The following is a 25,812-nucleotide window of genomic DNA, read 5'->3' as shown; positions in this document are numbered from 1 at the left end:
TATTACTACTACTACTTAGATTGACCTTGTTGTTAAGTTAAGTCAATGAAATTGTCATGACTAATTCCAACGTTCGTACATTGAACAAGCACGTTCACGCGTGAGGTACAGCCATCGAGGATGGATGATCGAGAGCGAAGACTCCATCGAGCAGTTGTGCTAAGAGCGGATAAAGTGTTGAAGGCAGTGTTGAAGCCGTGAATGAGACTGGTCAAGGAGAAGATGTGGATGATATAGACTTGGGCCGAGGAGAAGCAATGCATGAGAAGTCTACGTCATCAACATCTTCTCTTTGATATGTCTCAATCACAAAGCTTTGGCATGATCACGTTGTGTTTAGTTGAAGAAAATGGATGATCATCACTGTCTATATATTTGAAGTTTTAAGCCAGTTTTGATGAATATAATGCTAGGTGATAGTATTAATCTAATTCCAACACATTTTGCATATAACTTTTAAATCAAGAACGATACACTTATTAAGTGGTGGCACAAATTATGCACAACTTTCGTGAATGTGGATGTTGAATTGATTCATCAACAAAGCACTTTAGTAATATTATTAGATCAAACATGTGGTTGAGAATTGGTTTCAATTTTTATGTTGGTATTCTCAAGTTAATAAATTGGTTTCTATATTAACTACAGAAGTGATGGGCCTAATGTTTGTGGTTGAATTTGGAAAGATGTTTGCATGGTGTACTTTACTAAAAAAGGGAATTTTGAAGGTCCCAAAATTGTAAAAGAGTAGTGCTAAATACCAAAATATCATAGCTTTTTGGAGGGCCATTCTTGAAAATAATTTCCTACATCTTTAATTGCCACATACACAAATAATTCAAGCATTATAATTGGCGGGGAGCGAAGGAAAGCGAATGCCAAGTGGCAATTTCTTAGCTAGTAAGCAAATACAAATTGGCCCTACAATAATACTAATAAGCTCAAAAATTTTGGAACTGCATTACAAATAATAAACTCATAGACTACCACATCTCTTAGTCTCCAAAATATCTTTAAATAATACAATAATATATAAATAAATAAATATGTTCAACTTGCAAGTATATTTTTCATTAAACTAATTTCTACGTCAATCCGTAACAGTATCAATCAAATACACAACTCATATTAAAATTAAAGTTCCAATCATGAATTTAATGTTCATTACTTTTCATATTTGGCAGTCACTATATTAACAATTTCTAAGACATGAGAAATATGATTAAAAATAATCAAGTAGACTATACAGAGAAACTAAAATAGTAGGCAAAGTAGATCGATTAATGTTAATCAGCAATTAATTTGGCACAATATTGAACATTTTAGATCATTTTTTTAAAGAAAGAAGCAACATTAAAATCATAAATTAAATTCAAACATATAATTGCACTAGTACTATAATAATTTTTATTTATTTGTTCTTTATTGAAAAATCTTAGTTTTTGTGAAAACCCTATATTTATCGAAGAAATTAATAGGGAGTCCTGCATGCTTGCTATTAAATCATTAATTTAAAGACTAGTGTGTATTTTTCACTAAAAATTTAACCTACATAATAGAAAATCCCATCAAGTACACATGAAACCGGACAACAATCAATCAAATTATGGATAACGAGTAGAGATGAATCGGATGACAGAATGTCATGCTCTCCCCAAAAAAGCAAATAATAGCCTGAAATATTACCAAATTATCGATAAAAGCATGCATGAGATTGATGTTTGCCCAGATTTAATTTGGTGTTCAAATCATCAACTTTATTCATATGTATAATTAGTGATCTGACTCGAGCTAAGATTTGACGATTGTACATTGAATTTTGGTATTAATCGATCATAATTTTGTTGTTTATTTTTAATTTCAAACTATACTACTTCGGCACACTCTATTTGATATATTTATCAAAATGGAAACAATATTATCTGTTGAACACATCTGAATAGTGGATCATAGGACTTCCAAGGTTTCAATAGCTCATCATCTCCTCGCAATCTCAACATCAAACTGTGAACTCTTTTTAAGAAGCGAGATTCCCACCACCCAAGTTTGTGAAGAAATTGAGACTCTAGATTTGTAGTTGTTTAATTTTAATTATTTCATTTTTTTAATGAAATTCTTATTTTATGATTATTTGCGCATGAACCGAATTACGATAGATATATGACATAATAATAAATTATACTATAAAGTAAAAAATAATTTTAATTTAAGACGAGTAATAAATAATGGAGTAGCAAAGTTATGGGATGAGATAGTGATAAGGTGGAGTAATGCAATTGAAGTGGTGAAATATCGTGATGGTCTAGATTACCTTAGGAGTGTTTAACACTATCATTATATATCTATTCTTTTTTATCACATACTACTATAAAACTAGTTGTATTAAACAACACATGAAAATGAAGATATCCATGTGCCTATAAGTTACAATCCTTCAAAATCTTGTGTGTTATAGAAAATGAAGCATGCACGTGAGATTAAAATGCCACCTTTAAGAATTGTAATGATTGAGAAATTGATATTTTTATTTTATTATACTGTTTTGCCTAATTGTCCATTTAATTATGCCATATATAGATAGATCCTTATCCAAATTACAGATCATTAGAGAGAGGAGGAGTGCATGAACATAAACAGCTGGAGATTTCCACTTCAAGAACTGCATATGTGCTCTATTAATACCTACTAAAAGTGTAGTAGTATATAATTCCCCACCAAAAAACACTATTCTGCACCCAAAAACGGCACAATGTTAGCATCAATTATAAATCTTTGTAATATACTCCTACAAAGTATTAGTTTATTAAAGGGAAATTGATCTCTAAAACCATGAACTTTGCCCAAAATTTGGTATTTCCCATGAACTTTGAAATTGGTATATAATATCACAAACTTTGTATTTTGTTTGGTATTTCCCAAATTCACTCAAATAAGATATTTTCATCAAAATCTTATTTAACATAGGCAACCGTGATATGTTTTATAATATTTGAAACCATTTTTTAAGTTCATAACATGTAGCATAAAAAGTCACGTTGAAAACCACGTTGATTTAATTGTGTCAAGTATGATAAAAGCCTCGTAAGTTAGTCAAATATAGTAATAAATATGCCATGGGAAATACCAAACAAAATGCAAAGTTCGTGATATTATATACCAATTTCAAAGTTCATGGGAAATACCAAATTTTGGGCAAAATTCATGGTTTTAGAGACCAATTTCCCTTTATTAAATAATAAGAAAATTATATAGGGCCGCATTCATTGTATTGAATTTGTGCAGGATTTAGGCACTCTAAGAATAAGTACTACTGTATTAAATTTATTGTTTTAGATTCTCTAGCCCTTAATTTTTTATATTCAATAGTACCAATTAATAAAAAATTCATTATTATAATAATATTTAAATTCTAAAAGTTTTGATTATATAATAAATCCTAATCAATAGTACCTAAGTATGGAATAATCAATTATTAAATGTAATTTTGTAAGTATTCTATTAGATTAACGTTAATCTAAATTTAAACTAAATTAGTCTCAAAACTGTAATATCTTAAAAATGAGTACAAAAAAGTGAGATAGAGGATTTCAAATACAAAACCTATGTTATCTTTGCGTTAATAATAGACATTTCAAAAGACATTTCAATATTAAAATAGACATTATTGAATGTTTTTTTGTCTACAGACTACATATTTATGTGGGTATTAGAAGACAAAATTATTAGGAGTAGTATTTGATATGTAGTACTATCATAGTAGTCTATATTGTCCTCCAGTCCACACTTAATATTAAAAGAAAAGGAGATTATAAATCCAGTACAAGTAATAAAGTGGGAAGATGAAAGAATCTACTCCTATTTGTTAAGTCTATATATACCACTCTCACTTCCACCACACCAAATATAATACTTCATCACACTCACTCTTCAACACTAATCCTACTCCTATGTGTTCATCGCAATCCACTTCTTCTTTCTCTTCCAATTCTCTCACCAAAATTGAAGCTGCTTTCAATTTTTTGCACATACGCTCCAAATAATTAAACATTTTACTGATATTGAAAATGGAAGCATTCACTTTTGAAGACGTGAGAGTGGAGAAAGCGAACGCGGTGGCGAAATACCGCAGGATTCACAGAATCACGAGCCTTTTCCGATTCCTCGAGCTCTTCGTTTTTCTGATCGTCGTCTCGCGATTCTCCGCTCAATTCGCGGTTTTTCTCAAGCTCTCCGGCGAGTATCTCCGCGGAATCTCCGTCGTCGCGCTCATCAGCCCTGGATCCGTCTTCGTTATCGGAAACGCGATCGTCATCGCGCTCCTGTTCTCCGGCGAGAGGAGCACCGATTTCTACGACGAGTACGTCGAGAAATGCCGGAGTAACAACAGCAATCAGATCAAGCAGCAGATTTTGACGAAATCGGAGGAGAAATGTCGGAGTAACAACGGCAATCAGATGCAGCAGCAGATTTGGAGCAAATCGGCGGAGAAATCCGAGAGAGAGGCGATCAGCAGGACTAGATCGGCGAATCTGGAGGAGGGGCGGCGCCGCGACTTGAGGCGGAGCATGAGCGAGAAGTGCCGGAAGAGAGCGGAGGAGGAGATGAGCAGCGAAGAGTTCCGGCAGACGGTGGAGGCGTTCATCGCGCGGCAGCAGAGGCTGTTGAGGGAAGAAGAAGGGGATGCTTCATCTATGGTTTCGTTTCAAGCTTGAATTCGATTCGCGCTGCCTAATTTTCTCCCCCCCTTTTTTTTTGTTAATATTTTCTAGAATTATTAAAGCTTTTTTTTGAGTTCCCGATGGTACATAGTTATAGAATGATAAGATAAAACTGTATCATTCGTATATAATTACATGTATATATCGGAACTTTGAAGCACTATTTTCTTCATGTCTATTTCATTTTCTAATTATTTTCTCACCATGCACAACTATATTGGGAAAACCCAAAAATAATCAATGAATCAATACTCACGTTCATTAAATTATTGAGCATCTTACTTCACGGTCATATTAATTAAAATCGAAATAAATTGTGGAATAGTATTTATATATAGTAAAAGAGAAAATATAAAGTATATTGACATTTGTTTGGGTGGAGATTGTATAATTTGGATGGATGGTCTTCTCATCATATTCACAGTGAATAGATACATACGCCATAAAGCAAGAAAATCTGGAGAAGATTTTAATAATTTGTGGATAATTATGAAAAGAAAATGATGGGAATTGTATTCTAATTCTTGGGAAATAAGCATATATTCTCTTGATGTATCATCCAGTTAAAATTTCTCTTTTGTTAATTTCAATTAGTATTAATGCTCGAATATATGCTTTCATGTCAATCTATCAATTATTATGGGGTGTGAAATTATTTTATTTTCTACTTATTCCCCATTCTATTCAGTTATATTTTATTCTTTAGGAGTATTATTTTCAGGAGCCGTTTGAGCAGTTTTTTTTTCTTTCTCGATGTTCAACGTATAAACAATGGTTATTTATATGTACTCCCTCCGTTCCAAGGAAGATGACCCATTTCTTGACGGCACGAGATTTTATGCAGTTATATTTTGTGTTCTAAGAGGAGAGAGTAAAGTAAGAGAGATAATAAAGTAGAGATGAAGGTGTTTCCATTTTAAGTAATGAGTCATCTTAGTTGGGACAAACCAAAAAGGAAAGTGGGTCATCTTCAATGGAACGGAGGGAGTATATAACAAGGTTTTTAAGCCTAAAAGTAACACTTGTTTTTACAATACTACTATAAATTATAAAAAGATCAATAGTCATATTAACTTTTACTTGATATAAGAAAGATTGTTCTACTTTGAACTGTTCTTTCTCTCTATTCCACATATCCAAATGAAAATGAATAGTACTATGAGATTAACAGAATTGACTAAGTAATACATATGCAATTCTTTGATTTCTATTTCTATTTCTATTTATATTTTGTTACTGATTTTCTTTTTAGCACGGTGGACTAGCCAAATTATTAAGATTGGCTATCACGGCCCAATAGCCTAAAACCATAAGAAGATAACTCAAATCAACCTTTTTCGGTCCAATATAAATTGGATCAACTTTTGATATCTCTATGTTTTTAATTAAAGAAAGATGTGTGCTTGTAAAGGTAACTCAAAAGATTCAAAACTATGAATATTTCCCATAAGACAAACTTATATCATAATTAACCTCAGCATACTCCAAATAACATTTAATTAACATCACAAAGGGATTTGTTCCATTTGCATCCAGAAACTCATCCACTCACCCAAATATACATATATACATTACTAGTTAAAATTGGTGTAGTCCCAAAAGTCTCTATTTTTAAGGGGCCAAGAGAGTTAGATAGAGAGAGAACGCTTGATTAGATAATAAACTCCACGTATTTAAACTACAAAACAGAGACAAAACGAACCCAATATCTACTACTACAATGAAAAAAAATGGTTAACAAAGTTATTTTACTACAGTTAGCCGTTAGGTGCATGAATGATCAAATAATTTTATCACAGGAAAAACCTCTAGTATCTATGTCTCACTTTTCACAAGAATCTTGGTGTGTTGAACATCAATATCATAGTCAATGCCTATAATTGAATCTCATAACACACTTCACCAACATCACGTGTTATGTCATCAGTTTATTTTGCACCTAAATGCTAAAACACCAAATATTATGTTGATCTACAAATTGTTCACCTCTAATCCAAATTGTTCAATGGCCTGATTGATAGTAATATGCAAACAGCAAATTTGTAGTAAATGTGTTTACAAAACATTACCTCATATGATTCATCTGGAATTAAAAAAATATACAAATCCCAGTATTTTATAAAAAGTTGAATACTACCATTTGACTATGAAAAACAATATGATGAGAAGTCCTCAAAACTGAATTTAACTAATTTTCGCGGGAAAATAAACAGAAACAGTCCTTACCTCATTGTGGTGGGATTCTCCAGTGAATTGTTGACAGCTTCCTAGTTTTTACAACAGCTCTCTCTCTCTCTCTCATTTTCAATTAAATTGGTGCATAATGTATCTCCAAAATTTGTAGGCTAGGTCACATGGTAGTGTAAGAAATGATGAAGAAATTAGTGGAATAATTGTTAGCCATTGATTTTTGTAGCCACAAATTCTCGGAGCTAATTCGGTTAGAGAGACCCCTCTCACCTTCTCTCTCTAACCACTCCCACAGGTGAATAATTTCTTCCTAATTTTTCTCTCCCCCTCTTTTCTCAATATCTCACTCTCTCTCTTTTTCACCTTCCTTACAATTTTGAAACTAAAAAACACATCTTCCATTCGGTAATCTTCTCCTTTTTATTCTTTCAATCATTTGTTAAATTTTCAATCTTTTCTTGTAAATATTGATTATGCTGTTAGAATATTAGTCGGTTTAGATCATGTTGTGAATGTTGAAGCAATTTATGTCGGTTGATTGGATTTGTGCATTTGAACATTGATTAGGTTAGGTTATGTTGTAAAAATTCAAGATATATATAATATGTTGATTGTCAATGTAGAGCTCTGTAAAAGGCATAATTAGACCATCAATGAGTTTTTGTGCATTTTGCCTTTTGTAGATTTCTGGTGCTGTCTAACTTGATCAAGCTGCTGCAGCCGGGATGTCGGGACATTTAGACCGCCCCTCGGATCAAAGTACGTTGCTTCTGCGAATTCGTTCGATTCTTCATTCAGTTTTTGTTAGTATGCCTTGAATCTATGATATGTTACTCTTTTAGGCCTTAATATTTATATTGGGCCTAGCCCGTCATCTGTGTGCCTATTTATATAGGAGTAGGGCACAAAACTTTGTAATCTGAAAACAATCTGAATAACATATGTTCTCCGTTTGTGCCTGTGGATAGCCAACGCAACGTAGGTGAACACGTATATTCTGTGTGTCTTTACGTTTCTGTTTATCTCGATTACACAACTGTTCTATTCTGTCACAACAATTTTTCATGTCATTTGCCTTTGTATTGATGAATTTGATGTTTAATAAATTTGGTATAATGGTTTGATTTGATGATATGAAGATATGATGCAATGGAAAGTTTTGCTGTGGGAAAATCTAAGATTAGGTGAAAATGAGGTGTTTGTTGATTTTTTTTGAGATTGATTGTTGTTGGTGGAATATGTTAAAGGCCTCGAGAAGGTTGATGCGGACAATCTTGATGACGATAAGAAGACTAGGATCGGATCCCTCAAGAAGGCGGCAATCACTGCCTCTAACAAGTTCAGGGACTCGATTTCTAGAAAGGGCAGGCGGAGCAGCAGAGTTATGTCTGTTGTGCTCGAGGACGAGCATGATGCTGAAGAAGCGCAGTCTGTGGATGCTTTTCGCCAGGCACTGATTCTAGAGGAATTGTTACCTGCAAAACACGACGACTTTCATATGCTACTAAGGTAGTAACATATACTGTTTCTTGGAAGAATTTGAGAGTGATCATCTTAATTTAATAGCTTTAATCACATAGAGATGAGATTCTTTGAATCGTCTACTTCAGTCTCGTCTACATCTGTCTATGTGTTCAACAACGAAGAATGACTATAAGATTAAAACGAGCAACAAAAAGAGAAAAATAAGTTCATGTATGTGTTCACAATGCATGTTTCCGAACAGGTTCTTGAAGGCCAGGAAATTTGATATTGAAAAATCGAAGCAAATGTGGTCCGACATGCTTCAGTGGAGGAAGGACTTTGGTTCCGACACCATTATGGAGGTAACTGTTGATTACGACCCTTTGCATAGCATCAGTCTTAAATGGCTCGTGTTTTTAAAGCTTAACATCGAGAATGTTGTGAATATGATTGCTAGGATTTCGATTTCACTGAGAAAGAGGAGGTGGTTAAATACTACCCACAAGGGCATCACGGGGTTGACAAGGAGGGCAGGCCGGTGTACATTGAAAGGCTCGGTATGGTTGACTCAACCAAGCTCTTGCAGGTAACCTCGATGGAACGCTACCTAAAATACCATGTCCAGGAGTTCGAGAGGACCTTCATCGATAAGTTCCCGGCCTGCTCCATTTCAGTCAAAAAGCATATTGATCAGAGCACAACCATCTTGGATGTCCAAGGAGTGGTATGCAACAAACTACCTAAATTTGAGAAATAAACCATTTTTATTACTTTGATCTCTTGAATGAATCCTTTGTTCGTTTCAGGGGCTGAAAAGTTTCACCAAGTCTGCGAGGGAGCTCGTTCAGAGCATTCAGAAGATAGATGGGGATAACTACCCTGAGGTACAACATGTGGATTCTTTAGGTTTTCTTGTTTGGTTGTAGCTCCGAGATCTTATTCTATTACTCGACTACCCTTTTATCTCGTAGACATTATTCCAAATGTATATCATCAACGCTGGATCTGGCTTTAGGCTCTTGTGGAACACTGTCAAGTCATTCCTCGACCCAAAGACCACTTCGAAGATCCACGTAAGCAACATCCCCCCTGCTTTCGTCTCCATTTGATCTTTAGCTCAACGGTATGAAAATCGAGTTGTCATGTTTCTTTATCTCAGGTGCTTGGCAACAAATACCAGAGCAAGTTGCTTGAAGTCATTGATGCAAGGTAAATATTAATACTCGAGTTTTCAAGCAATGAACATTTGAGGAATCCACAGAGAGAAGTCACATTGTTTTGATCTTGTATCAGTGAGCTACCGGAGTTCTTGGGGGGGACGTGCGCCTGCGCTGACAAGGGTGGCTGTATGGTCTCCGATAGAGGCCCTTGGAACGATCCCGAGATAATGAAGGTTTTCTTTTGATGTCCTCTTCAGTTCTTCTTCACTTGAGATGCCATCAAAACTAACTTAAGATTCTATGATTTCGATTTTCATCTCAAGATGGTGCGCAATGGCGACCACAAATGCGCGCACAGGCGCGCCTCCTCTGCGTCTGCGGATGAGAAAACGATATCAGAGGATGAGAATGGTAATAAGTCCAAGGTACCATGTTTCAAGAGTTGATCCTTGTCTTTTTTTTTTTTCAAACTTTATCTAAAATCATTTAAGGCTGATATACGACACGTGCCATGTGAAGAAAAGCATGTCTTTCGACATGAAGAACGAGTCTCCCAGATCTACTTCTTCGAATGACAATACTACACAGCCACAGCAGCAACAGCAGCAGATGTCTCCTCCTGATGAAGAGGCAAGTAGCAAATATGTAATCCGCTTTTCATTGCTTTAAATTGGCCAGCGAAGAAGCCAGTAATGGTCGTTATTCAAGAACTCGAATATCTACCATATTACTTCTAGTTTTGTCTTAAAGCCTCAAGCAATGGTTCAATTTTTAACACTTGAACTGAATGAGTTTTCTGCAGGTAGTTGAATCCCAACCCTACCAACCACCCCAACTCCATCCTTACCCCCAATCCCGTTCCCAGCCCGAACCGGCCCCACAAGAGCAAGATCAATATGTCCACATGGTCGAGAAGACCATTGCAGCCTGGCCTAAAGGAAACAAACAACAAGACAGTCTCATGCTTGTCAAAGGTGCATAATCTTTATCTCGAGTTTTGCTAATATTTAACCTATCGAAACTGTCTTACTACATCTTCCTGCAGAGTTTTTCCCGGGCATCAATTCTTGTAAGAACGTGGACGGCTTCAGCAACCAGATCTTCACCGGAGTGCTGACCTTTGTCATGGGCGTAGTCACAATGGTCCGTATGACACGCAACATGCCTAGGAGACTCACGGATTCCACTCTCTACTCTAGCTCCATGCGTGGCTCTGATGACATGATGAAAAGCCGGGCACCTGTCTACGAGTCCCAAGAGGCAGGCGTCTCCAGAGAAGATTACTTGATCATGATGAAGCGCATGAACGAGTTGGAGGAGAAGATGAGCATAGTATGCCAGAAGCCCCCAACTATGGCACCTGAGAAAGAGGAGATGCTAAATAACGCTATTACTCGTATCGATGCATTAGAGCAAGAGCTACAAGAAGCCAAAAAGGTTGCTTCTTTTTCTTCTGTTTTCTCATTTTTAACATTACGAATGCCATTCCATCATATACTGAAATTCATCGCGCCTGCGTCTTGTTGTTGGACAGTCTCTCGAGCAATCTCTCACGCAACAAGAGGAGCTCCTCGCCTACATCGAGAAGAAAAAGAAGAAGAAGAAGTTCTTCGCTTTCTAACTCCAGAAACTGTGAATATAATTAATAATGTTATTGCTCTTGTAGATATGATACCAGCTGATCCTCAACAAGGAGTTTGCTAATTATTATTTTTTAGTAAAATCTTATTAAAAATAAAATCTTGTTAATAAACAACTTAGTTGCTTTTGTCCTTGGCCGGCAATGAGATTCTTTGCTGCATCTCAAACTGTAATAATTTTCAAGAATTGTGTGGGTTGTCAAATGACCCCAGTTTCTTCTTGTCCTTTTCCTTTTCCTTGTGTTATTTTTTGACAATTTAAACTAAAATCTATAAAAAGATCAGTCTTATATATTTTGTCAAAAGAAGATAGACAAATAATGTAGGAGTATTTAGAATACTCAGGCATAGATTCCATTCTTAGAATGTTTGTACTCATATAATTTCAGGAGTCTCAAACATCACTCAAACAAACATCTCTTTAGAAATAATTTAACCACACCAAAAAAAAAAGAAGTTTTAGATCAATATATAAGTATATATATGTTAGGTGTGTGTTACACAAAGGTATGCGTCATACACGAAATATACACATCTTCAATCACAACTCAAAAGCATCAAGGTAATGTGGTAGTGGTGAGCATCTTGATTTCAGCCGAAGACAGACTCAACCATCAAATCTCCAAAATGATGCAGCTTACCAGCAAAACTTCTTTTTCTGTAAAGAGAACGAGCGAGAGGGGTGTTACAACCAACCAAACCGTTGTCTATCTGTTAATTCAAGACAACTGTGCATCGACTTCACTTACCCGGAATTTGGCATCTTCTTGACTGTCTATATAAGCAAGCAGTTCTTCTTGTTTCATCAAAGCCTCATACAGAGCCTGCTCGAAAGAAAGGATATGAAATTTTCTATTGAATTCAAGTACATAAAAGAAAGACTGCTCAAAACAAATGATAATCGTAGCAAGACTTGGTCTCCTAGGCTGACAATGAAATTAGATTCCATTGGCGATTTTTTAAACCAGACAAGGAAGCTAATAAGGCATGATGTACCATAAGCAAATATAAATGTTCGGCTCTTGAGGTCACAGTTTTCGCATAATATCAAGGGGCAGTTCATGATTTTCCATATTAGTTAAACCTCTCTAGCCATAAAGATAACTTTTTACCAACTCAGGAAGGATATATAAGATCCGTCAGAAATATGGAGTTGTAATGAATAAGACCTTTTTGGTTGCGATTAACTCTGCTTCTAGGGCATCCACACGGTAAACAGCAGCATTCAGCAGTTCTTCTTTCTCGTATGGCATCTCAGACGGTTTTGCTTCAAGAGTGATGACTTTCTCTTCGAGCTCACCCAATCTCTTAACAACAGTTGACAAGAGTTCTGCCTCTGTAAACGATGGGGTAGGAGATGGTGGCCTAAATTCCTCCTTTGCAATAGCATCAAAAGAGAATTCCTGAGTGGGTTGCTCATTGGGTGATGCATCCGGAAGTTTCTTGGTAACACGTGATGATATTGAGCGGAAGAACATGAAAAGTGTCATAAAGAAAGCCATAAGAGTTGCCACAAGACGAGCACGAACACCTTCTGGCACCTTTTGAGAGTTTTCAGGTGCTTTTATCTCTGAAATGAGTTAAAAACAGATTAGCATCTCTAGGCAAAGCCTGATACATGTTAAAGAACGGTCATAAAGTATGGTGTGCTTCCAAATCAGTTGCAACAAACCTTTTGGAACATAAAGCTTTTGAGGGGATTTCTTCCACCCAGAATCAACAGCCTTGTCTACCATGGGAACATATTCGTCATAACCTGGGAACTGACCAGCATACCCAGCTGTTCCAATAGCCTTGGCCTGAAAAACAATTAAAATATTCCTTCAAATCATAATGGAGAGCTATTATGAGGAAAATTACAACGAAAAGTATATGTTTTTGGTTACATTCCCTTTAACATTCTTGTTATCATAAGTGACACTTCTTCCTGACATTCCCGATTAAGTGATCTCCAAATTGATAAGCGTTTACAGAGATAATTAAAATGACGTATATAAATAGGGCGAAATTAAAAGAAATTTGTTCCAGTTACCAGAATCAAAGAAATTTGGATTTATTCACTAGTAAAACATTAGATAGTAGAGTTGGTGGGGGGTGTATTTATGATTGGTCAGACCTACATAGCTGATAATGGTTTAGTGCCCATATAATTTTCATTACTGAGGGCCATGAGGCAGACTTCAAAATTTCCAAGGCCTACCACTAACACAACAATATTAGAGAGTTTACAAATAGTATGTCTCCTTTCCTTTTTTGCTGTGACTGTCAAAAAGAATAATTAAGATAGAAAGATAGAATTAACTGCACCTCCTCACGGACTGGAGTCAAACGAAGGTGTGAGTAACTCCTAGTGGCTTTTGGTGAAGCTATATCTTCAGCTTCAGATCCAGACTCTGCCGTTGAAGTATCACTGCCTTTTAACTGCTAACAAAACCATAAATATAAGATATATCAGCTCATATCAAATGTCTCAAGAACAATATATATAAAAAAATTAGAAAAGGGTAGCGGTCATACCATGGAGTATTGCGGCTTTGCGTATACTACCTTGCCATCACTATTGATGATTTTCACAACCTGCCTGGCACGTCGTGCTTCACCATTAAGCACCATCTGCAAAACAAATTCTTGCTGTTAACCATCTTAATCAATATGTTAGACCAACACAAGTAAGCAGTCATGCGAAAACGAGAACCTTCAAAATCTCAGGATTTTTCCACGGGCCATTATCAGAGCGCAAGCAACCCCCTTGATCTGCACAGCTAGTACATGTTCCTCCCAAGAAATCAGGCAGTTGACTGCAGATGCAAAAAAATATGGGAAGAGTCTTTATAAAGGAACATCTATGTTAGTAAACAATCAATAAAAAAAAGATGTAATTTCCATCCCTTTCACCTTGCATCTATGATTTCAAGCAACTTGTTAAGGTATTTATTTCCTAGAACCTGAGCCAAACACAACAAACAGAGAGAACCTTAAGTTACAACAAGTCTCTAAACAAAGCATAATTGACGTTCAAGATGAAAAGAAGTAAGAACTACATGAATCTTTGTGGCAGTCCTGGGATCGATGAAATTCTTTACAGTATTCCAAAGCAGCCTAAAACCAGGACCAGCATTGATGATAAACATTTGGTGTAGAGTCTGCAATGAAGAGACATAAATTTAAAGCTAAAACCACATAAAGTATCAGAAATAAAGCAAGTCAATTATGCAGAAATTTACTTCAGGATAATTGTCCCCATCAATCTTCTGGAGTCGTGTAATGAGGTCCCTTGCACTCTTGGTAAAGTTTTTCAAACCCTGGGGAACATCAGCAGATGGTAAGGAAAACCCCTCGAGTAGACAAAGGACAACCAACTCAGATGTCATGATAATTGAAGCACTGGACGTGCCTAACTTACCACACCCTGAACATCCAAAATTGTTGTGCTAGAGTCAATGTGCCGTTTGGCAGCAATGGTGCAAGCTGGAAACTTAATGGCAAAGCTTCTTTCAAATTCTTTCACATGGTATCTTATGTAACGGTCCATCGTGGTCACTTGCATAAGTTTGTTTGGATCAACTTTCCCTAGCCTCTCAATGTATATAGGCCGTCCCTCTTTGTCAACTCCATGATATCCATGGGGATAATACTTCAGTACTTCATTCACCTCTTGAAAATCAAAATCCTGATGAAAAGGAAGATGGTGAACAGATACCCACAAAGCTAAAGGTTTAATGATAATGTGAAATGGAAACAAGCTGGCCAAGTTGCAAGCAGATATGATGATAATTTATGGGTCTTGTTACCTCAGCAATAGTGTCAACACCAAAATCTTTCCTCCACTGTATCATGTCAGCCCACATTTGCTTGGACTTTTCAATATCAAATTTCCTTGCTTTCAGAAACCTACATGCACAATGTCAAAAGTATTATGAGAAAGTTGAGAGTTATCAAATGGTGAAAGAAGTAGCATTTACCGAAATAAGAAAGAACTTCCATCAAACTATCCCATAGACCTGAAAAATCTTAGGAAAAGATCGAACAGTCCTAGCCTAAATCCAACGAACCATACCAGACATTCTTTGAAAGATAATCTTGCCAATCCTAATATTGAGTAGTTCAAAGATTTCCTTGGAGAAAAGAAAGTATGTGGGTGTCCAAAAACTTACTTCTACTCAAATGTGTAGGCAAACAGTTTCGGAGTTTGGACTAGGATGTTTTGTAAATGTTGGTAGTATATTTAGTAAAAATGGATGGCTGGTATGCATGCAGAGAGACAGTTAATATTAAGCTTTAATTTTGAATAAATAAGATTAAGCACTCTTCCTAGATATCTTGGGAATCAGGAGATATTCATTTTTGGTGATAGCTTTGATAGATAAAGATAATACTCCATTCACCTAAAGTTTGGCCATTTTGGTACCTCCACTAAACTTAGTCCATTTCCATTTATAAACACTACCCCACAACATATTACCATGATAGAATAAACACTTTTGCGATTGTTTGATCGTGTTATCCTTCAAATACTCATTCCAATGTATTGTCATTATAAGCGATTACCCAAAATAAAGGCATTCAGAGTGGATGACTAAAAGTGAAAGAATTTTCCTTTACCAAAATTCCTCACCTAGCATGCAATTTCTGATTTTACTTGATAAGTTAAATTACGAAGGAAACAGAAAAGTGACTACCTAAGCATCATATGGTAATCATCAAACTTCTCTGGTAGCAACTCATCCAATATCAAGGCTTGTCTAAATGACTCAACCGCTTGTAGTTCCTCCGCATCCCGGATATCTTCAATTGAAACAGAACTGACTCTGCCATCACTCTTTCTTCTACTGCTCTTCTTCTTGAGAGAATGCTTAAACTTAGAAGATGCGTTGAGTGCTTTCTTTTTTAAGGAGCCCATTCTCGTCTTCCTTTCATCCTCAGAATTTTCAAAGTCAGACTTTCTTTCTCTTCTCTCGTCGTTACCAGAAGAACCCTCAAAGCCTGTTCCAACCAGAAGCAATTAGATACACATATGGTGACTCATCTGGAAAATATAAAAGGGCAGAACAAATCAAGTGATTTTGAGTTTCCCTGATGTGATTAGTACATTTCTAATTGTTATTAATGCTTAAGGCAAAACCAACACTCCATCAGCCCAGAAACTAAATCAAAACCAGGAAGTGGACTTTAAAAAACCAACGGCCAATATGCAGAGAGGTCTAGGTATCAAAACTAACCGCTCTATTTTCTTCAAATTTTTTTTATAAAAATGCAAAAACTGAAAAACCGCGGTCGCAATTTCAAACAGACAAGTTAAATTTCACATTCTTTTAGAAACTAAACCTAACCAACCAAAATCTCACAAATTCGCCACTAATAAATCACACACAGCGCAAGAAATTGTAATCTTCACATACATTTAACAGACAAACATAAAAAAAATCACAAACAGAAAAAAATCGTAAGTAATAATCTCCAAATGCAGATGAAACATCAAGAGATTGAACGCAATTTCACTTACAAGGCCTGGCGAATCGATCCAAAGGCCCAGACATCTTCAATTTCGATCAAACGCAGCTAGCTCTTGAAGATTATGGCATCAATTGAACAAATAATCAATTATCCCGACTCTCTCTGCACTGAAAACCCCAGGATTTCTTCACGCCAAGGGGAAAAAAACATCAATTCAGTAAAGTAAACAAAAATCTAGAGCAGCTCAAATTTCGCAGCAGATCGAGAAATCAAGTGTGAGAAAGCTCAATTGGAGCAAAACGCAAACCTCGAAAAGTAACAGAAATAGAAAACACGAACAGTGACAAAAATTCTATAAATATCCGCAAAAATCGCCGGATAATTGAGCTACGGCGACTTTTAGAGAGAGAGGAGAGAGAAAGAGCGATAGATGAGCGATGAGAGAAAGAAGAAAGAGTCGAATTTAGGTGTATAGTGGGGCCCGTGTGACACGTGGCAAGAGGAACAGGATGAAAGAGGAATTTGATCAAAACGGCAAAGGCCAACAGTGATTAAGTCATCATTATTCGGTGCCGTGATTTTGGTACAGTACTCTTCGGTTAGAATGGAGCCCTTGAATATTAATGCCACATGCCTTTATTTCTTTTTTGTTTTTTGTATTGAAAGACTGTGTCGGTCGGCCTTTGGATTCTTTTTTTTATTCAATCATTGAGCTTCTATATTTTAAAATTATTGACTTTATTAATTTGATCATTAGTATTTTTATATTGTAATCTTATTTTCCTAAATAAATGTGCTGAAAAAAATGGTCATGAAATTATAATTTTGCGTTTTAATATGGCCATATTTCACTTTCAATCGTTTGCTTATTATTGAAGTGAAGGTTCTGTTAAATGATCTTGATTACAACTTAATCATTAAAATTAACGCAAAGGTGTATACCAAGTGAAATGCTACTGTTGAATGTTGATTAAGCTAGAGAAAAAGTAGAATACGAGGGTTTCTTTGTACTTTTACTTTATTCAATTATTAAACACATTACATTATTATATTATTAGACATATGTTGATTTCGGACATCTTGTTATAATTCGATTTTTCATCACATATATCTATTTGCTTCCGTATAACGGAATCGCTGCCGGTTAATCCAATTTTATATTGAAAAATAAATTTATCTCAATTAAATTACTGTCACTCATGATTCATGAAATCTATGTTCTGCTAGAGTTTAAGAATAGAAAATTCATGGTACTTAGACACAGAATTCTGTATATTCCTGTTGACTCAAATATAATAATTTTAGATTATAGTACACATTCTTAGAGAAATTAGTCCAGTTGGAGCATATATATATAGTTGTATTTATGACAATTGCAAATGTATATAAATATTTACACATCAATCAGGTCTAACTTTATATATTTGTAATAGGAGTACTATTATGTGTGTGATTCCAATAATGATATTGATTAGGTTTGCCTATTCATATTCCGACGCATATCACACCAATACAAAAATAAAAAATTGAAACCCGAGATTTGCGATCCTAAACTTAAAAGTAAAATTGACCACAAATACCGGGGGAAATTTTAAATTAGGAATCCCACCAACCTTACCTAAATTAATCAATTTCGTCAATAATCGACGAAAATAAAAATCATACTACCAATTTACAACTATAACCGAAATAATTGAATTGGTTGAAATAACAAAATTAGCCCTGGCGATGCGACATTGAAATGACCAAAAAGGCCTTTAATTGAGCCCAATCATCGAGTATGTCGCAAATGGACTAGTCAAATATAGTCTACATTGTAAACATTACAAGAATAATTTATTATTTATGGGTCCACAACTTCTTATTTTTTGGATCTTTCCTTTTAATGCTTGAGTTCGAATGCAATATATATAAATATAAATATCTCTTTTAAATTTGGACTAAAGCGAATTTAGGTGTATATTCTTATTTTAACTGAAAGACATTGATTCTTTCAACTCCACTTGAATTGAGTCTATGAACTTTCTTTTACAAAAGAAAGCCAGTGTACCTTGTTTATGTACAAACAAAATCCAAACAGTAGCATAAAAAGATAACACAAAACTCAAATTTCACGCAATGAACTTGATTTTAGTTAATTGAGCATAAATCTACAAATACTGTGAAAGTGTATTTTCATAAAATAGTAGTAGTAGTATTTAAATCTACAAATACGTTATAATGATCTCTAGTACATTATGAGTGGATAATAATCAATAATATCTATATATAAAGGCGCTAAATCCATTGTTTTATATGACTGGTCGAGGAAGTACTTTTCTAGCCCAAAATAATATTGTGAATATGTATATAGATTGTACACAAAGCCCACAAAGATTATAAATTATTTATATTTTCTGGGCCAGAGCCCACTGTATATACTACTCTATCGCAATGAGTCCTCATGTCCAATTTCATAGTGACGTAAAATAACAATAGCTTTTCATTTTGGCCCTATAACTATGCTTGAAAGTCAGTCAGTTAATACTTCATTTAATCATAACAAGAAAATCGAGGTGAGATGTGCGTGTATTAATTTAGTGATAGTGTAGTTAATGACTACTATATTGATGTTAGGTTTAAGTCTATTGTCATGTTCATTTATTCGTACGAAATTTTCATATTTTGAAAGTGAGATTTTCAATTAGTCGTGATATTTGGATGTAGTAGTGAGGATCTCAAATGTTGCTTGTCCAATGATATACTAATATCTTGTTTCATTACATCGATGGACGCACTATCTACGAGATACGATAAGAAAATTTGGAGCTCTTGTTTTTATGCGATCATGATTTGTCTAGGCTCATGAATAAAGTACTCAATTTTTATAAAAAAATCAAACTAAACTAGAATGTCAAGAAAAAAACTCATTTCATTGGACGTTTGGTTTATAGATTAAACGGCGTTGTCTGTAATTTCCTTATTCGCGAGGAATGCGAAAACAAACCAAAAACTAGAAGATGTTCGAGATACTATTGCCTTCTTGATGATTAAAGTAAATTTGACTCTGTTGCTTGCCATCATATTCCTCTAAGCAGTGTTTCTTCAACTTTGTTGATAGAATGATAGGGAATGTTTTATATTGATGATGCATTAAACTAGTTTATTCGTTGTGCTATGATTGGTTATATATGGTTTTGTTTATTTGTATTTTTCTACTTCTTTTCTTAATCTTCTGAGCAATATAAGCCTTTCCTTTTTTTTTAGAAAAAAAAATTCAACATATACTTAATGCACTTTACCTATTAGGCTATTAACATTATATTACCATTATTATGCAAAGAAAACAAAGGTGGATAAGATGCGCTCATATCTTAGCCAATCTTGACACCTTAATTTGATATTTAAAAAATTAATAATAGTTAATTGGTTATAATAAATATAAACTACCCACTAGCCCACTTTCACTAAGCTCAAAAAAGGTCTGCATGCATTGTACCAACACAATAAAACAAATATTTTCAAAATGTAAAATGATTATTCAAATTTTTGTTTTTTCTTGATATTAATGGCCGAGAAGCAATCACGCGACATTCTTTATATTTTATTTGGTTTGAAAATAAGTTGTAGTATCAAATTGTATTTTAATCTCCGCCTAATAAAGTCAAGTGTTCCCTCATTCTATCTTATAAGAATATCGTCACTGTTTTTTTTAAATGTGTTAAATTCATTTTTTAAACATAAATTATTTTATTTTACATGTGCACGTGGTGCGCCGTAAAAGAAAAATAAATAAAAATATGTTTTGCTAATAAAATGTTGGGTTTCAATTTAATATTTCATGAATTGTTAAAATGAGTATGTCTATCTTTTCCCTTTTTATTTGATGAACTTTCACAAATTAAGTATTTTCTATATGTCACACTTAATTTATCCGATTTGCAATAGTGATAAGAAAAATGTGAACCTTTTTAGGGGAATATATAACAGTACTCTGAGGTTGATTAATTTAATAAAGATCAATTTGGCCACGCCTCTATCATTATATTGCTATTCATAGTCAAATCGAATGTATAACATGATAACAAAACGACTCAAGAGTTAAAACATATTTATTAAATGCTGAAAGTGATTGTCTTTATACACACGGAAAATTGTTACAAATTTATTAACCATCCCTTTAATTATTTTTTGTTGTATTTTACCATAAGTTATTTATAAAATAACTTATGGTAACGTTCAATGTTGTATACCAGTAACGTAGAGGCTATCTTGTATTTATGCATAATAAATAATAAAATAAAAAATGAGTATATATGCTGCAGTGGCGGATCCAGAAATTTTGATTCGGGGGTACGATATTTACAGAGGTTTAGAGCTTAAAATCCGACATTTTTATTAATTGTGAATATTTTATATAGATAGCTTGTGAATCATGAATATCTTAGTTATTAGATGTAAATATGATAAGGCTAATTTCATGCATCGGTTATATGTGAAAAATGTTATAATTTGCTGGGTCTAACACGTTTCCTAAGCCAGGTGTGTGAAGAAAAATCGCTAGATCGAGGAAGTGCTGAAGGAGATGGTCTAGCGAAGGAAAGAAACGAAGTGAGCAGGATTTAAAAGAAAAGAAGGCGTGACAGAGGAGTCAATAGCTGAGGGCAACAAAGTCTTATCTATACCTCGCTGGGCCCACTCCAACGCCTATATATAGAAGAGCATGCAACGCACATCATATCACTTTTTCACTCTTCTTAGCTCACACACATTACACACACTTGGGAATGGGAGATCTGGGGTAGTCGGGTACGAAAGGTTACTTTCTTTAGAAGTTTCGTGGTTGGTAACACCGTCCGAGTGTGGACGAAGATACATTCCTTTTAATTTCAGTTGTTTTGCTCGTTTTTTGCTGTCGAACTTCACTTTTGGGAGTCGACCTGGTTGTTGATGATACTTATTGTCTTTCCGCTTTGTTGATTTGCGTTTAGCAGTTGAATTTCAAGTCGATTTACGTAGATCTCTCTGCTGGTAGTTTATTTCTACAAGTATTATGTCGATCTCTATTTTATTTTGATGTTATGGTGTTTGATATGGGAATTTGGTGTGGTTTATTGACTGTTTGGAGGTTGTTGTTCGAATCTGAAGTAATGAAGTGTTTCTGTTGGTGGAGTTCGTGTTGGACGCTTGGATCCGGAGTGGATTTAGCGTCTGAGGTTGGATTCGAAGTGAGAAAAGAAAGTTGTTAGATGAATTTGATGATTTCTTCTTGTTTCCTGTTTTGCTTCGTCTAGTGTCTGCAGATCTGTTTAGTTCTTCGTTGTTTACGCATTGATTTGACTTAAAATTAGTTGCTCTGTTCTGATTTCATTCATGTTGATTTTCTTATGAGTTTTACACAATTTGGTTGTAGAGGATGATGTCGCTGTTAGTTTGTACGAGAGTTAGTTATTCTGCCAGCTTTTTGTTCGCACCTTGCTTTTTCAGTCATGGTCCCCACAGTCAGTTTGTTTCCTAGGTCTAGGTAAGTAGAGCAGTTTTCTTAGATCAAGTGTTGAGCAGTTAATTTCCTTTGCAACGTTCTCTTATAATTCCGCCTAGGTCTAGCTGTTAGCTTAGGAGTTTTAAAGATTCCCAAGTCAAGTTTAATTTGTTTTCCTCAACCCAAAAAAAAATGCGTGGCAACAGCCAACACCAAAAACACACCCAAATCCTTGAACATGAGTATTACGCATACTTCTCTGTGGGATCGATCCCTACTTCCCTATACTAGGTTTAGTAAAGTGGTTGAGGGTTTTTTTTTTAAAGAAGTGCTCTGTGTGTCCGACGACCGGGATTTCCTGCGACTAACGAGTTCCTAGACCGCGTGATCTAGTAGATTTGCTGGACCTAGGGAGCCTGTTATTTCCTTTTGAACACACTGTAAGCAACTACAAGAGACCTTTCAAATGGCGCCGTTGCCGGGGATGGATGGCGTTTGTTGTTAATTCATTTAAGGATTTGGAGTAAATATTTTAATTTCTGTTATTTTCTTTCTCCTTGACAGTTTATGAAAGCAGGCTTCCAATCTGGAAGTTGGGTAAGCTCATCTGGATCAGGGAGTGGCCAATACAAGTGGCGAGTCAAGGAATCTACATCTACCATCACCACCAGATCAGGATTGAGGACGGAGGATCCATTTCGTTCGAGTCAGAAAGTGAAAAGGAGTGGAATTCGTCGACAGAGGAGAACCCAGGGTCATCAACAGAACCAGAGCATTCCGAGACCGAGGAGGAGAAGGACCCAGATATGGCTTATCTGCTAGATCCCGATCCGGAAATAGGGTCGCTCACCGCACATCTTGACGGTGAACCCGCTCATGCTATAGTCTCGAACCAACAACGGAGGTCGATCGATATCAAGACAAATGTACTTGGAGTTCTGCCTACTTTCTCTGGGCGTAGGAACGAATGCCCCTATGAATTTTTGAACGAGTTCAGTAAACTATGCAGCATTCAAAAGCGACCCAACGAGGCAACAGAGGAGGACTACCGTCTTCGAGCAATTCCGTTTGCTCTCAAAGGGGAGGCGAACACTTGGCTGCTAAGGCTTCCACCGGACTCGATCAACACGTGGAAGGATTTTAAACTGGAATTTCTGGATTACTTTTTTCCATCCAACAAGACGAATGCCTTGAAGAAGGAGATTCAGGAGTGCAAACAAGAATACGATGAGTCTCTGAGTTCTTATTGGTCCCGTTTCAAGGGGCTGTTGGATGCTTGTCCGAACCACAGGATGATAGAAGCGGAGACTTACTATCTGTTCTACGAAGGTGCAAACCCTGAATCAAAGGATTTGATGAACTCCTCGAGCGGGGGAAATTTTACCAAGAATAAGGCAAGTGAAGCTCGGGAAACCTTGGGGAGACTGATCGAGGCAAAGAAGGCCTATGATAACCGACGAAGCATATTGAGGAGAGGATCAGCTAATGCAGTGATGGATCAAGAAGACAAGAAGGTGGAAGATAGGATCGATAAACTGGAAAAGGCCTTGCTAAATGCAATTGAGAAATACAATCCGCATGCTCCAGTGGGAATTGAGAAACCCCCTGGTCAAGAGGAAAGACAACTTCAACCATACTACAGTCAGCCCTGCGAAGGGGAGTGTCAAGCTCAAGCAAATTCGATGGGAAGTTGGAATCCCGATGGAAGTTGGAATCAAGGAAGACAGAGGGATGCTCCATGGAGGACTCACCCAAACTTCAGATGGACTGACCATGATCAAGGCCAGCCACCTCCACTTCAGTCCAACTGGTCAGGGAAAGGTCAAGAGGGACAATTGCAGCTGGGGTACATGAATCAGGACCAAACTAATTGGGGAAACAGAAATCAGAACAATCCAGGGAGTTCCTATGTGCCACCTCATCAGAGAAATAATCAAGGACACTACCAGAATTCCCAACCAAATCATCAAGGGAATTAAGGGTCTGGTAGCCAGTACAATAACCATCAGGGAAATCAAGGGTCGAACAACCAGTACAACAATCATCAAGGCAACTATCGTCAGAACCAAAGTCAAGGACCAAATTCTGGTCAATTCAACTCTAAGCCACAGCGGAGTTTGGATGACATGGTCCATGATCTAGTGAATTCACAGCAGTACATGCAAGGTAACCTACACTCCAACAATGACATGGTGCACAAGTTACAAGATGCTCAGTCTGAACATAAAGCCGCCATGGACATGATGGCGAAACAACTCTCTCAGATCGCAGTTTCCTTGAATGAGATGCGAGGGAATGAAGGAAAACTTCCTGCTACCGTCAAACCGCCGGACCGAGCAAATATTAGTCAAATCACCTTGAGGTTTGGGCGGGGTTATGAAGGGCCGATGTTGGAAACTGATGAGGAAGTGCCTGTGCAAGCTAATGAAGGGAAACTGAGTCAGCAACACCAAGAGGAAGGCGCTAGACCGAGGGAGATCCTTGTTCTGGGAGACCTCCAGAAGGGAGATTTAGGGGGATCCCTACCTCGATCGAGGGACCCGTTCTTCCTAGACCCCGAACCTAAGGAAGTGAGTAAGGAAGGAAACAAGGGAGTTGATGAAACCCAGGCTGGGACTTCTACAAATGCAGTAAAGCGAGCAAAACCGTTTCCATATCGCGGGGAGGCGAAGAAGAAAAAGGATGATACAGAGGATCTCATGGAGATTTTTAGCAAGTTGGAAATCAACCTGCCATTCTTGCAAGCCTTAAAAATGCCTGCCTTCAGTAAGTTTATCAAGGAGTTTATTGCAGGGAAGACCAAGCTAGATGGGAAGATTGTGATCGGGGAGATTGTGTCTGCTGTGATACAAAAGAGAAGGATGCTCTCAAAATGCACCGACCCAGGTATGTTCACATTACCCATCTCTCTAGGGAATATCAAGGTCGAGCATGCTATGTGTGATCTAGGGGCGTCAATAAATGTTTTACCACTTTCGATCTATAAGAAGTTGACTGGGGTGAGAATGGTTGCTACCTAAGTAGTGATCCAATTAGCAGATATAACTTGCATTTGCCCTGAAGGAGTGTTGGAAAATGTTATAGTCAAGGTGCATAATTTTCTATATCCTGCTGATTTTTATGTGATCAAGATGAATGATAATGAGTCTGCTGAGTCCAGTGGGGTACTTTTAGGGAGACCATTTTTGCGTACTGCTAAGACCATTATCGATGTTTTTGATGGAACAATTTGTTTGGACTATAATGGGAAAAAATATACCTTTAGCATAGATGAGGGGATGAAAAGGCCTTTAGATGTTGAGAATCTCTATGCTATTGATGTTATTAACCCTTTAGTCCAGGAATATCCTGAGACGGAATTGATACAGGAACAAATCGACAACTCGGAGTCGAGCCATTCGATTGATAGAGAAGTTGTAGGATGGTGTGCAGCAATGAACACAGCAGAATTAACAGATGAAGAACTCACAGAGGCCATTATGGAATTCTACAGAAGCCCTGAATCAGCTAGATCTAAGGGATCAGCTTATGTGGCTAGTCTGGAAAAATCTCCTGGGTCTGGGAATGAAACCTTACCAGAAATTGCAGACAAAAATCCCTTGCCCCAGGAGACGTATGGAACAAAAAAGGAGCTGAAGACACTTCCACCGGGCCTCAAGTACGCTTACTTGGAGGAGGATGAGACATTTCCAGTAATAGTCAACAGCAACTTGACCAAGGAGCAA

General features: G+C 36.3%; 3 protein-coding genes across 5 annotated transcripts; 2 read left to right on the top strand and 1 right to left on the bottom strand.

Moving 5' to 3' along the window:
- The first annotated feature begins 3,897 nt into the window (after positions 1–3,897).
- LOC125189357 (uncharacterized) lies at positions 3,898–4,881 on the top strand. The gene has a single exon (XM_048086642.2). It carries the CDS (start codon positions 4,065–4,067, stop codon positions 4,710–4,712), a length of 648 nt encoding a protein of 215 aa, XP_047942599.2. The 5' UTR covers positions 3,898–4,064; the 3' UTR covers positions 4,713–4,881.
- Positions 4,882–7,065: 2,184 nt separating this feature from the next.
- On the top strand, positions 7,066–11,393 carry LOC125186110 (phosphatidylinositol/phosphatidylcholine transfer protein SFH3-like). 2 transcript variants are annotated; one of them, XM_048082428.2, is made up of 14 exons: positions 7,066–7,203; positions 7,592–7,667; positions 8,156–8,417; positions 8,635–8,734; positions 8,830–9,096; positions 9,179–9,256; positions 9,344–9,445; positions 9,532–9,581; positions 9,666–9,765; positions 9,856–9,957; positions 10,052–10,162; positions 10,335–10,506; positions 10,578–10,969; positions 11,067–11,393. In XM_048082428.2, exons 2-14 carry the CDS (start codon positions 7,634–7,636, stop codon positions 11,151–11,153), a joined length of 1,857 nt encoding a protein of 618 aa, XP_047938385.1. In that variant the 5' UTR covers positions 7,066–7,203; positions 7,592–7,633; the 3' UTR covers positions 11,154–11,393. The 2 variants fall into 2 exon arrangements, with proteins under 2 accessions (XP_047938385.1, XP_047938384.1); XM_048082427.2 differs by having other exon boundaries at positions 7,191–7,313.
- A 227-nt stretch (positions 11,394–11,620) lies between these two features.
- On the bottom strand, positions 11,621–17,093 carry LOC125186109 (phosphatidylinositol/phosphatidylcholine transfer protein SFH8-like). 2 transcript variants are annotated; one of them, XM_048082424.1, is made up of 15 exons: positions 16,934–17,093; positions 16,676–16,811; positions 15,852–16,155; positions 14,964–15,063; positions 14,576–14,842; positions 14,397–14,474; positions 14,214–14,315; positions 14,068–14,117; positions 13,868–13,970; positions 13,690–13,785; positions 13,480–13,596; positions 12,845–12,971; positions 12,342–12,742; positions 11,922–11,996; positions 11,621–11,830 (listed from the first exon to the last, which is right to left on the bottom strand). In XM_048082424.1, exons 2-15 carry the CDS (start codon positions 16,707–16,709, stop codon positions 11,810–11,812), a joined length of 1,875 nt encoding a protein of 624 aa, XP_047938381.1. In that variant the 5' UTR covers positions 16,710–16,811; positions 16,934–17,093; the 3' UTR covers positions 11,621–11,809. The 2 variants fall into 2 exon arrangements, with proteins under 2 accessions (XP_047938381.1, XP_047938382.1); XM_048082425.1 differs by having other exon boundaries at positions 13,480–13,593.
- Between the last annotated feature and the right edge of the window lie 8,719 nt (positions 17,094–25,812).

This window comes from Salvia hispanica, chromosome 5 (genome assembly GCF_029641045.1).
Source record: "Salvia hispanica isolate PSC_SH4W2 chromosome 5, Shi_PSC_v1, whole genome shotgun sequence".
NCBI lineage: Eukaryota > Viridiplantae > Streptophyta > Magnoliopsida > Lamiales > Lamiaceae > Salvia > Salvia hispanica.
The sequence above is the reverse complement of the archived record's forward strand: the minus strand, read 5'-3'. Positions and strand labels throughout refer to the sequence as shown.